This window comes from Fistularia commersonii, chromosome 15, assembly GCF_037954325.1.
Source record: "Fistularia commersonii isolate RoL2024-O1a breed Wild chromosome 15, RoL_Fcom_v1.0, whole genome shotgun sequence".
NCBI lineage: Eukaryota > Metazoa > Chordata > Actinopteri > Syngnathiformes > Fistulariidae > Fistularia > Fistularia commersonii.
Window position 1 is genome coordinate 6,698,627 of NC_141298.1, and position 14,395 is coordinate 6,713,021.

Below are 14,395 nucleotides of genomic sequence, written 5' to 3' on the forward strand. Positions count from 1 at the left end.
GCCTCACCATTCCACCCAGGCTCCTCTCATTCACACACATATATACTGTCTTGCAGCTACTTACTTTCATTCCTCTCCTTTCCAGTGCATACCTCCACCTCTCTAGATTTTCTCAACCCGCCCCCTGCTCACACAACGGATCGTAATGTCATCTGCACGTATCATGATCCATAGAGATTCCTGTCTAACCTCATCTGTCATCTGTCATCACCACTACAAACAAGAATGGGCTCAGAGCTGATCCCTTCACCTTGAAATTCTCTGTTACTCCTACATTGCATTACACCACCGTCTCACAGCTAGCATACAAGTCCTGCACCAGTCTAATATACTTCTCTGCCACTCCTCCTGTCTAACCTCATCTGTCAATATCATTGAAATTTCACTTCATCATCTCCTCAACTCCAGGCCAAAAGCTTGCCATCTGTGTCTTATCAATTTGCATTACACTGATCATTAAATATGTTTCTGGAAATCCTTTAACCTAAACACTGAAGTGAACAACCTTTAGTTCAGAGGTAATATCATCTATAAAAGAAGCTGCCCATATATTCTATCTCAATGCTCTCTTATTACAAATAACAATGGTCTCTTATTTCTAATAACAGCAGCACTGACAGTTGCATGATAATAGCTAAAATGACACGATAATAGCTTTAATTTTGAAAAATAAAAAACAATGGAAGACAGCCAGTAGATAAAGCCACATCCTCTGGGAACGCAGCTGGTGAAAACCTACAAGCCTATCACGGCACAGGGAGTCTTGCTCATGGGATGCAACCTCCCTCCAAATGTGATAATCAAATATAAACATTAGCACCTTTTAATTATTTTTTGTTGTATTATAATTTACTTGCTTGAATTATTCAGCATGCCACATCAGTTTGACTGTGCCTTCATTATGCATATGAATGCAATAGGGGTATCCAGTTGTTAAGAAAATATTCTTTAAAAATGTCGGAAGGTGATATGTCCAACAATCTGATTTTAGAAAACTACAAAATTACAAAAAAAAATACTAAATTTGGTTTCAACACTTAAAAAGTACTTAAAAATTCAAGATACCACAGTCACAACAGTGCTGCATATAACCCTATAACATGGCAGCATAATTTGACCTTCGAATTCAAATAATGTGTTCAAATAAGAAAAGTCATAATTTCAAAGGATGATGCTATAATTAGTTTAATAAGGCAAATTATTACATCTGTAACCACAACAGAAACTGCACTCATTGTTTTTGTTTTGTTTGTTTTTAATTTTATAACAATAATAACAATGATAATAAGAATAATAATTATTATTCTTATTATTCTTATTATTCTTATTATTATTATTATTATTATTATTATTGTTGTTATTATTATTATTCGTTTGATTTGAATTTTTACAACTCCGGTTTTCTCCGGTCATGTGTGCGCCGGTCTCTCCCGGCGGAGCGCATCGAGGAGGAGGAGGAGGAGGAGGGATGGAGGGGCCGGAGGGGGGAGAAGGGGAGGAAGATGTGGCCCTTTTTTCTCCATTTGACGTCATAACTTTGCTATAAAGACAAGCCATGAGGGGATTACCATCTAGTGCGCCGCCGGTCCTTTCAGACGCGGTGTCGAATTCCGGCGTCGCCCCGGACACCCGATGCGTAACGGGACAAGTTGTGCCGCCGCCGCCGCCGACACCTGATCCACCTGCGGAGACAATGTCCGCCGGGAGCGGGGACTGAACTGGAAACGGATCCGGCCGCGGAGACGGAATATGGGGATGGCCAGCGAGGATCTGCTCGTCACTCTCCAGATCCTGCCCGGGTTCTTCTCCAACTGCCTGTTCCTGGCGCTCTACGACTCCGTGGTTCTCGTGAAGCGCATCGTCGCGCTGCTCAGCTGCTCCCGGCCGGCGGGCTCCGGGGAGTGGCGCCGCATGCTGACCTCCGCGGGGCTGCGCTCCATCTGGAACAGCTTCCTCCTGGACGCCTACAAGCAGGTAAGACGCGCTCAAAACTTTGTTTTGAAAAAAAAAAAAAGTTGAAAAAACCTCCCGATTTACATTAACATTTTGTTTCTGTTGAAATCCTGGTCGTTTGTGGGTTTCTGGAGCTCGGAGGCAGCCTGGCCTGCACCCCCTGGAGCAGAGCTTTGGAAAGCATTATTTATTATTTCATATTACATTACATTACATTACATTGCATTTTGACAGACGCTTTTATCCAAAGCGACTTACAATAGAGGACAGAGGACTGCAAATACACTTGCAAATACACGAAGCACAGGAAATATACAGAACAGTAAGCTTGGGTTAGTGAGGTTTTTTTTTTTTGTTTGTTTTGTTTTTTTTGACAAAGACACACACACACACACTGCATAGCCTAACTTGCTGCCTAACCTGATCTGGGGGATCAGTGCAGTAAAAAGTCCTGAAAGAGAACAGTTTTTACCTGTTTCTTGAAGGTATATCTTCAGGTATATCATATCTAATACGCACTACCCAAAACACACTTTTTGTCATGCTGACTTTTTCCAACTAACATTATCTCCAGACACACTCACTCATGTGTGGCTGGGTATGATGGTGTCCCATCAAACTGACCCGAAAGGTCAGAAAACCTGCAAAACAACCCGAAAATATAGCAGCCATGATCGATCATTGATTACTTATTCATGTATCATTTGTGCTGATATTTGTTTGATTATTTATTGACCCACGTGCCTATCACTGTTATGTGGATTTGAGTTGTAAAAACCAAAGTGTATATATATATTTTAGATGTTTACAACTAGTAAATACAGTTACCTACATTTTGTTAACCGCTGGTTTTTATGATATTTTAAGAGACAAAAACAGGAAATTCTCAGTCTGTCATCAACCCATGTAAATATTTGACAATATCATTGCCTTTTTCCCAACACTGTCCAAAATGCCAAATGTTTCCCCGTTTTCAGACATATCTAAAAATAATCAAATGAATGGTAAATGATACAATTGAAATAAAAGATCGAAAATAACAGTATCTTATACAAAACGTCATGATCAGTGTTTATGTTGTTTGATGTGATTATGTTAGAAATGCATGATCTACATTTATTAGAAATCATATCAATATATCAATACAAATGTAATCATTTTGAAATAGATTTTCTCATTTGGTCATAGTAACGGAAAATCTAGCATTGCTCTGACAGTTATACTTTGACAGTTTTTTAAGTTGTATATTCAACCGACCAATTCGTGTTAAAACCTGTTTGGACTTTAATTTTTGGTAGGGAGTTTTTCTACTGAAGGAGTTTGGCAATCATTGAATTGTCAACTTTAAACCTTAACGGTGAAGCCAGTATTTCTTGCAATGCTTCTTAGAATCCAAGCGTAAGATAAATATCTGGGATTAAATGTTGACTTATTTAAAAAGTTATTTAAAGAGCCTACACAGAAACCCCTCATCTTGGGGTCTATTTTACTTAATACAACTCTTCTCAAAGCTCTTTATTCATGCAAATCGTGTGTGTGTTATTTTAAGCATCTGATTGCTAAAATACTTGTACATAAGTATTGTACATATTGCTTGTAGAGGACAGTCTTAAAACGTGGTAGTGGTGGCAATCCCAGGGAACCACAACGGCGGGAACTCCTCATCCTCTCAGTCCAAGATCGTCTGGCCAACGTCGGATGAGGCCTTTTGTTTTTGGAGGTTAGGTCTTATACGGGAAGCAGAGAGAAACAGAGACAGAGGCCGTGTCTGCTTGTCGTCCAGCAGGACTCCCATTTATTGGCTATAGTGGGTCCCTTTTATATAAAGGAGTAAACGAGACAGGCATTGAGAAGTACAATATTTCACACAAAGTAGGTGGCGAAACATAAAAATGAAATGTGAAACAGTAACTATCGTCAAGGTTGTTGCAGGATCTTGAGAGTGTCAATGAGAGTATGGGAGTGTGTCTGAATTGGAAAAAGTGCAGGGAAATCACAAAAAATAGAATGGTTATCTAACATTGCTGATTTTGGGAAAGGAAACAAAATTGGCTCATCACTTTATGGTCAATGTGAAGCACACCTCTGCGGATTAAACCGCATCAAGGTTGCTTGAAACATCAGCTCTGACTATTTTCCCCGTCTCAATATTTAACCAAAACCATTATCTCTCCTCGATGTTATTTAATCCCTGTTAGCATATAACTACGGCGGCTCAAGCCCCAAAAAAACATTGCTTTTCATCACATTTGGCTACTTCAACACAGACTTGAATATTCAGATTTGAATACGTGGGTGATCATGAATGTGCAGAAAAGGAGGGAATGTTTAAAATCTGACCATTGTAGCTGTATCTAAATGTAATGTCCAATCAGCATGCAGTGCACCTCCATATGGAACCGCCCCTTTTTGGGTGATTTTTCACTGAAGTTGAAATCGCCCCGAGTTCTCTCATAGACTGTCATGTGAAATCCTTTTTTTTTTTTTTTTTAAAGCAGGCACTCAGCAATGCGTTCACTATGGGATCCAGGAGGGTTTGCACATATGCACATACCTTCCTTGTAGCTGATACAGCGAAAGGGAACATGTGTTTATCTCGCCACCCACAGCTTACAACTTGTATTGCTATGTAATTTTGTCAAGACAAACATAGATTGTCTGTGAGAATTGTCATTTTATTTAATGGATAACCTCAGTCATCGTTGCTCTTGATAATTTTGTCAGGAACCGCCACTAGAACAAGCTACTGTTTGTTTACAGAAAGCAAGACAAGTGCTAACACTACAAACATGTCCCAACATTTTGGGAATGAGGCTGTGGTTAGCGTCACGCTAAGTATTCTAGCATGTAATTTTTTTGGATTGAGAAAGTTACACGTTCTTCTGAAAAACCATGCAACGGCTAAAAACCTTGTTGTCATTGGTTTGTTTGCGTTCCTTAGAAAGCAAAGAATAAAGCTGGGGTATGTTAGCCTTCGCCGTGAAAGTTCTTGGACAGATTTAGAAGTGGCGATTGGATGAATCACGTTGGATTAGCAATGCGGCGCTTTCTTTATTCGGATCGGGGTTTCCGTTGTTCAAGTAAACAGTCAAGGTTTTTATATCCTCAGGTGAAACTGGGCTGCGAGGCGCCGAACTCCAAGGTGGTGAAGGTGCCCGATCAGTGGAGGAGCACGCTCAGCAACATGACTAGCACGCCACCTAGTGCTAGGCTCCGAAACGGCCACGAATGTCGCCTCCTGGATTTTGTGTCCTCGGACCGCCCTCTGGTGGTCAACTTCGGCTCGGCCACCTGACCCCCTTTCATCAGCCACCTGCCAACTTTCCGACGGCTGGTGGAGGACTTTAGCGACGTGGCCGATTTTCTTTTGGTGTACATTGACGAGGCCCACCCGTCTGACGGCTGGGTGGCGCCCGCCATGGGATCTTGCTCTTTCAGCGTACGTAAACACCGAAGCCTGGAGGAGCGGCTGGGGGCGGCGCGCCAACTCATCGATCACTTCTCATTGCCCCCGCAGTGCCAGTTGGTGGCCGACTGCATGGACAACAATGCCAACGTGGCTTACGGCGTGGCCAATGAGCGCGTGTGTATAGTGCAGCAGAGAAAGATTACTTACTTGGGTGGTAAGGGGCCTTTTTTTTATAATCTGAACGATGTGCGGCAGTGGTTGGAGCAAAACTACAGTAAGCGGTAAAAGTACACCAAGTGGACCTGGTGTCGTAGAGGACGCGTCCTCGATTTTATTTCTCGAGGTAAAGAGGTTTATCGAGACGCATGACAAATTTTAGCTCTGTAAATGCATAGCAAGTTCTTCTCATTTTAGCAATCAGTCCGACTTTTAGAGCCGACGTTAACCAGAGGTAGGAAGCCAACCAGAGGGAAGCTCACGATTATATTGGAAGAACTCCCCATAAAGCATTTAGAAGATGCTAAATGACAGGTGGCGTCTTGCAGTGTTTAGCCAGCTGTGTGTGTGTGTGCGTGTGCGTGTGTGTGTGTGTGTGTGTGTGTGTTAAACCCGTTAAACACCATAACATTCGGACGGAGGCTCCCTTGAGATATCAGCTGAGTCGCTCAATACTGCCCCCTGTGATTTACGCTGTTACTGCATGTTTTTGTCTGTGTGTACAAGTACTCGGAGGTATTTAACAGAGTATAAGAGAGCCCTGAAAACTACTTTTGCTGCTAAAATCATGTTTCATGATTTCTCTAGAAAATGAAAGAAAAAAAGAAGTAATCGAGAGAAAAATAAATACTATTTTTTGTATGTGTTATATAGTGAAGATTTTAATACCTGATCTTTTTCACTGTGTTTTTTAACAGGACCCCGCCTTCGATAGTTTGAAATGTATTTTCTTCACGTTCCCCTTGCATTTGGAGTAGCAACCTGCTCGCTGGTCAGAATGTAGCAGTGTGGATAAATGAGACTTTTTTGACACTGATCGACAGAAAAAAAAAAAACATTATAAAGCAAAAGTCAAAAAATATGGATGTGAATCACAATATAAACTACTTGCACTTACAAGTATTCATCCTCTAGTAACCTGGTCTTTTCTCAACTAACACATCTGTCAGCCTGCTCTAATGTCTGAACACCAGTCAATGTTTGATTCCCCCTGTCTTAGTTGCTCACGGCCTGTGACGCCCCAAAATTACTAATATAACAACGAAATCCTTTCCTCGCCATCGACATCACCCTTGGAGCTCGCAGATCATTAGCTTAACCCGCAGTTAAACAAGGTTATGACAGTTTTGTGAAAACTGCGTGACCGCGGATGAAATGCATTCCTCTGCAGCTTAGTTAGCACTTAGTCGTTGATCTGTGAATCAATTCCTGATATGGTCCCCTTATTTGTGCATTGAGTACATTTTTAATGAATATAACAATCAAAATTAATGCTGGGGTCTCAGATGAGATGAATGACGCGCTGCTACACATCCGCCTTGTTCTCGGTGGCAATAATCTTATAAAGCCTTGTATCGTGGTATCCTGAGTGAACACTCTGTTGCACATTTTGTGCAGGAATAAATATCAGACAGCTAAGACATAAGCCTGATAACCACCTCAAACGCATATTCAAGCAAAAACAGATGTACAATATGGATATTCATGCACCAATACTGTCCAGTTCCTTCAGTTCTACTGCAAATCTAGTTTCAAGTCTAAATTTACTTGGGTTGTCATTCCATTTACTTAACCTTCATGTAATTTCCTTAAATGCAAGGATTATAAGAATCCAAATCTGGATTTGGGAACTAAATGAACAAATACCAGGGCCTATTTTACAATTTTATGCATTTACATTTTATGTAACTTAACATGTCTCTTAAAGAAAATAAACATTTCACTGTCACGTTGATTCACTGTAGACCTGATACTCACCAGGTTAAACCAGCGGTGTCAAATTCAAAATGACCTTTTGGAACAATAGGGGGTTATTATTATTATATGATACAAAAGTCACAACAGCAACAACCACAGTCTACAGACAGGAAAGTCATTTTCAAATGTTACTTTTCACCCGACACGTGAGAGCAGGTTTGGGCCTCCTGCAAAGTAATATTAACAGCTGGAAAACAAAGATTTAAATCAAAAATAAATAAATTCGTTAATTATATTCCACTCTAGGTCAGACTTTTAAAGCTTTAATGAAATCATTGCACTGGTTAACAGATTAAAAGCTTATTTCTGTAATATGAATTCACTTAATCACTCTGGGACAAAGTAGTGGGCACATTATTTAGTTGTAAGATATTATATGAATGTGTGTTTTTGTATCCTGATTACTTGAGTCCCGCTGTCGGTTTTACAGCATTAGCTCCATTTCTTGCAACTCTCTGCTCTTAATCGACTTACCCGTTAGCTCTTGTTCCCCTTTACTTCCCTCCTCTCGCCTCCACATGCCTGGTCTGGGGCTACATTTCTTCACCCTCTACGATGACATGTATTGTTTGGCTGCCCACACGCGGAATTCGGTAATAAAACTCTGTTACGTCTTATGTTCACACACTTTTTATGGCCAGGACCTCCACACTGCTTCTCTCCGTCTTCCTCCTCATAAACTATCCAGGCAGCTTTTATTGCAGCTCTCGATGCGACTCACGTGTCCGGGCATGTTTTTCTCACCATTTTGGAGGACGATGCGCTTTTTTTTTTTTTTGTTTGTTTTTTTTTTAATTTTCAGAACATTCAAATCCATTTGGCATTCTTGCAAAAAAAAAAAATAAAAATAATTTGACTCATTCATAGTTTGATAACACATATATGATGATTGTCCATAACAACTTTATATTTGAATCTAATCTATTTCTGTCGACCAGTGTCACCAAATCTACTTTGTCAGCTTTGCAAAACAATAAAACGCAGAATCGTGCCAAATACTTTCATCGTATATTACTGCAATTATTAAAGTTTTGCACATAACATCCCAGGTGTGAAGGGGACTTGTGTGTGTCACTGCTCTCCTCCGGCGATGTAAAAAACAAACAAAAAAAAAAAAAAAAAAAAAAAAAAGGCGGTTAGGGTTCCCGTTGAAACGCGCTGCACGCCTACGCAGCTGTTTTGGTGCAACATGGAGAAAAGACATGTTTGCCCGGAAGGCTCTCTGAGAGGAAGTCACGCAGAAAAGTGTAAACAGAGACAAAGTTCATTATTTGTTCTGCACAGGTGAATGGGTTGTGCATAGATCTTATTTTAGGTTCAGCTGCTTCTCATAAGTTTTAGACAACAGTGCAGCTTAGGTTCTGGCAAACACATTTTTTTTTTTTTTTTTTTTTTTTGTTGTTTTAGGAATTTGGTTTATTTACAGGAAAATGTCACTGTTTAGAAACATTAACCATGTGTCACATGAGACTTCCCTTGTTTTGCATTGAATGCTTTGACTGCAACCTTGGGACCCTGTTCTTCTATGCACGAATGGCTGGTCCATTTTTTTTTTTCTCTCCAACAAGAAGGAAGCATGCAAACACGCACACGGAGGAAGTAAGTGCTACACCCAAACCATGCCTATGTGACACGTCACCTTTGTGCCTGCTGTATTTTAAGAGTTGCGTTACCAAAAATGCTTTGGACATGTCCGGGAGGACTGGCGGCCCAAAGGTTTAGAAAAATTAAAGGCTGTCCAAAAGGGAGTGCACAAAAATCGAGATCGCCAATAAATGATATTTCTGTATTCTGCAAATGTTTTCCCTGCATTAACAAACTTTTTTTTTTTTCTTGCACTTTAGTTTTGCACTCTGTATCTTGCATTTTGGTCCACATCCTTTCAATATGCTCTGTCCGGCCCAAGATGACTTTGGGCCGAGCCGTGGTTACCGTGAACTGAACGGACCTGAGTCGGTTTATGAGTATGATTCGATGCAGGTGTATTTTACCTTAAAATATTTTTTTTTGATTACATGAAACTATTAAATATCTGTTTGTATTTAAATATGACTAACACGTTCAGGTGGGACGGTGTGGAGGATCAGTAAGTGCATAATGTGCGTGGTTGTCGACGAGGTTAGGAAGAGAAAGATGGGTATAGAAGGTGTATTAAGGATCTCCATAGAACACACAGATTGTTTGTCCTGGTCACAGTGACCAAGGTGTGCAAATGAAAACCTGCGATGAAAGAGTCCCGGACTCAGTCTCTGGTTCGATGATAAACCACACCTGGTCACCACGAGGCAGAACAAGTGCATCTGTTACACGTTCGGTTTTGCTACGACTCACGTCTGAGTAAATGCTGTGGAAAACTTTATTTTCCATTTCACGTTTGGCCCTTTTATATACTGCTTTTAGTGCAATGTTCATTTGTTTGGGTTGTTTTTTTTTTTGTTTTTTTGTTTTTTTTTTTGATATATGTCAACGTGAGAAATAACAAATGTGGAAAATAAAGAAAGAAATTCTGCTGCTGAAACTGATTTATATTTTATCTTTTGGAATGCTGACTCCCCGGCAAAATAAGAAAAAACATAGGTGTATTTTTTGCTGAGATTCCATGTGAAATGATCAAACGGTCATCAATGTTATCACATAAAACGCATGACTAAAAGCGATTCTTTCTGAGCTGCAGCTCGAGCTGGAGAGGCAAACGGAGGCCTTGGGATTCGTGTTACACCGAGGCTTTGACACTCTTCTTTGGCTGACCCCCCCTTCATCCTGGGTGAACTTTTGTTCATTTAGCTTCACTGATTCATCCGCGAAGAAAGAACATGGCTTGGGAAAAGGGAGTAGTAAAGAATGCATTATGGAAAATGTTACTTCTTCTCCTCCTCAATTCTTTCCATTTCCACACCTTCCCCTCCGCCCGTTTTACATGTTTAGTGGGAAACAAATGGAATACAGAGCAGCACATCCCCTCTTGAAAATGACCGTGAATCACCATTGAATCATTTATATAGCAAGCTGTGAACAATAGGACTCTACTTTCCAGTCAGACACCACGCTGGAAAGGAAGAGACTAATTAGCTACACAAGTTCAAGCACCAAAGACAAGAAAGGGGGAGCTGGCATATGTTTTCTTCCTTCCAAAGGGCCATTGACCAGTGGTAAACAGACTCCGTACAGAATCATAACAGGAGAGCCCTTTTCTTGCATCTCTGCAGCCCCTTCTGCACTTTTAGAGCTTTTAATTCCACTCAAACATACACGGATCTTTGATGCCGGTTGTCTTATTTCATTGTTTACTTAAGAAAAAAAAAATAATCTAAATTATAATTTAAATGTTATTGAAATGCGCATAATAAATGTAAATATATAGGTCAAAATATGTATATATATATTTCCTTGTGTATATATATATATATATATATATATATATATATATATATACACACACACACATATATACATATATATATACTTGAAAAAAAAAATATATATACATGTGTATATATATATATATATATATATATATATATATATATATATATATATATATAATTTTTTTTTTTTCAATTCAATCTGAAGGGGAAAATAAAATTCCATATGCTGCAACAAAATTTCTGGTAATTTTACTGCAGGTCACAATTTATAGTTTTTCTGAAATTTATGGGTTTAAAGAGGCGAAAAATGTCTTTATTTTGCAGCTGCCATTTTTTTTTTTTTTTTTTTTTTTTTTTGCTTCTTTGCTTCTTATTTGCTTCTTTATTGGCTTCTGTAGATGCCATGGCAATTTTGTTGTTATTTGTTTTGTCAGGTATTATTTTATTTTGTTTCAATTGCTTGCCCGTTGAGATATATGATGCAGCTGTCTAGTGTCGTAACACTGCTATTGTAGATTTTTAACCCCCATATTTCCAGGGAATTTCAGAAAACACTCGGAATTATGCGCACACACACACACACACACACACACACACACACACACACACACACACACAGAGCCCTCACCAGTTGTTGGACATGTTATATAATGTCGTCTTTCATATTTACTTTACTGCACATTGCAGTTTAATACCTGATATACATGAGTGAAATGGTGGGATGTTCCCGGGATGAAACTTCCTGGAGAACAGCGCAAATAATTTCTACTTGGAATAATTGTTCTAAGTAGAATTTAATGTCATGGCCATTTGACTTTCAGGTTCTAGCATTAATCATTAACTAATCAATGTCGGCTGCCAGCGCAGCCAAGTCAGATGGTCAAACAGTGCATTGGCATGGCCTATGTAGAGTCTTCCGTCTTCACCTTCGCTAATCATTAGATTTTTCAGTTTACTCATGTGGGCACTGAAGGCCTTTTCCCAAGCGCAGACAAAAAGCCTGATGCAGATTTTTAGTGAGACCCTGAACTGCAGGAAAATCTGAACAGCGTGAGGCTACTTCTAATAACAGTGGATTATTTGGATTATCTTAATCGATAATTCCAAATAATGTATCTGTAAAGGGTCAGCATCGCCTGAACTGTGTGAAGCATGTTTGCTTCCCTATTGTCTCTGTTTTTGCAACTCGACTTGATTTTTTGAATTTTTTTATTCCTTTTTTTTCTTTTTTTTTTTTTTCCTTTCCTTTTCCTTTCCCTGTTTCAATTTTTTACCATTTTCATTATTAGTCTTTGCGCTGTTTGCACTGTTTTATTTTTGGTCAATCTTTGTCAAAGCTTGTCGGTGCAACTGAACTTGATTTCTTTTCCTATTTTTTTCTTTTTCTTCTAATTTTTTATTATAAGTCTTTTGTGTTTGTTAGATATTACTTTTAATTAGTGGTCAACCTTGTCAAAACTTGTTGAGGCAACTGGACCTGATTTCTTATTTTTTCTTTTTTTTCTTTTCTCGCATTATTTTCTTTTTTTCACCCATCTTTTATGTCATTTTTTTCTTTTTTCCTTGTTTTACTTTTTTTCATTTTTTTCTTTTTTATTATTATTCTTTCATGCTGTATGTATTTTTCTTACTGGTCAATCCATTTCAAATCTGCTTGAGGCAACTGGACTTGATTTGATTTTTTTTTTTTATTACTTTTTTCATGTCTTTTCTTTATTACTGTTTTCTTTCCATTTTTTTCTTTTTTTAATGATTAGTCTTTTGTGCTATTTGTAATCTTAAAACTAACCAATCATTTATCATGCCCCTTTCTTCTTTGTCAGCGCCCTAACCACCACTCATTGAATGCACTTTGTGAAAAAATTAAATAGAAAAATAGAAATATTCATTCATGAGCATTCAGTCTCAATCAAACCACTTTTGGGTGTTTTGAGTGAATTTACAGATAATGTATTGTGGTTATATAATATATAATATATTTGTAGATACATAATAACGATCAAATCACTGTGGTATCTTTAAATTATTTCTGGATTTGAAATTAGGCTGAGAAACCTACTAGTCCTACCTGATCTAGAGTTGTGTTTATTATGGGATGTATGTGGGATGAATTCATGGCCATGATGAGCATGAGGACTGCCCTACGTTTACATGGCTACAGATTGGCTGTGGGCATAGAGAAGAAATTCATATTAGTTGCCTCAACATTTCTGCGGCCCCACGTCTCAAACAATGGAGTGAGAGCTGGCAACTGACCACCCCCTGGTGGTAGATTGGATGCAGTCTTTGCAAATGGAATAGATATACCAAACTTTTTTGACACTTTACAAAGTAAATACAGCCAAATCGAGGGTCAACATACCAGGTCAACCGTCTGCAGGGCCTTTAAATCACATGTCCTGCTTTTCTGGAGGACGTATGCTCCTTGGAAACCCAACGGGTTGTGTTTAAAGCCGCCTTTTTGTAAAAACAAGAGGGCCCTGGGGCCAACTTTGCTCACTGGGTCTCCTAAAACTGGACATGAGCATGAAAGGGTCAGAAGAGCAGCAGCTTAGGGGACCACTAAAACACAAATCTGGAATGTGGAGAAGATCATTCGGGTGGCCCGCAAGAGGTTCTGCCAAAGTAACGAGCAATTCAAGAAATGACTAGGGCCTGGCCCAAACTATTTACAGTCGTGCTGCTGTAAAAAAACACGCGAAGGAGCTCGTGCGTGGAGGTGGCTGAGCCGGCAGACTCGCCTCCGTCCCCAGCGAAGGTCACGCAGGTTGCTGTAAAGACGGCTTTGGCCGTTACTAAGATTTAGGAGGAACAGTCTGGATTCTTTCCCAGTAATGAAACGGTCGACGTGCTCTTTCCCTTCGTCGGCCTTCCAGAGGATCCATTCACTCATCCAGCGAAGATGTGCACGGAGGGGACGTATAGTAGATTTTTAATACCTCTGGTGTCTTAATGTGAGGGGTATTATAGTACTAGTTGACCCTTCAACCCTTTCTGGTCATTGAGTGGAACCCTGAAAAACTGAGGGTTTTGATACCCAGTAATTTTGTTTTCAAATATCTAGCGCAATGGAAAAATACACAAGGTGAGCAAACTATAACTATATGACATAAAAAACACTAAACTTGCCTCAATTAAATTACATTGATTATCCCAAACCCCTTTTTTTATATTCTTTAACTATAATCACATGCAGATGTTATTTTACATGGTATGAAGATTACAGCAGCCCAATATTAGTAGTGTTGCCTATATATATCTATATACATATAGATATGTGTATATATACATACACACACACACACACACATATATATATACATGTATATGTATATATATACATATATAATTTCATTTAAGGCACTGTAGATGACTGCTGTTGACTTTGTGCTACTTTTCAGTTGGGTTCTTATCGAAGTAGAACTTACATCTTTATTAAGTGTACGTTTTAATGCCCACACATGAAAAAGTATTTTCTTCTGAACTGAAGATTGTGTTGATTTCAAGTCCAAAACAGGATTTTAATGTCAGCCCACTTTGTACTGGAACTGAAACCGATAATATGAGTGAAAGAAAACAGATAAATGAATAAATGCCAGTATGTCATCCATCTAGTATGTCACCCAGCACCTGATTTCGTGTTCGTTTCAATGGGCATTTTTGGATACCAAATTGTTATCCCTCTTAAATTTGA

At 39.1% G+C, this 14,395-nt stretch overlaps 1 protein-coding gene across 1 annotated transcript; it reads left to right on the top strand.

Annotated features, from left to right (window-relative positions):
- Nucleotides 1-1,591: 1,591 nt before the first annotated feature.
- Nucleotides 1,592-9,848, top strand: dio2 (iodothyronine deiodinase 2). The gene is made up of 2 exons (XM_086160538.1): nt 1,592-1,974; nt 5,063-9,848. Exons 1-2 carry the CDS (start codon nt 1,750-1,752, stop codon nt 5,645-5,647), a joined length of 810 nt encoding a protein of 269 aa, XP_086016664.1. The 5' UTR covers nt 1,592-1,749; the 3' UTR covers nt 5,648-9,848.
- The last annotated feature ends 4,547 nt before the right edge of the window (nt 9,849-14,395 follow it).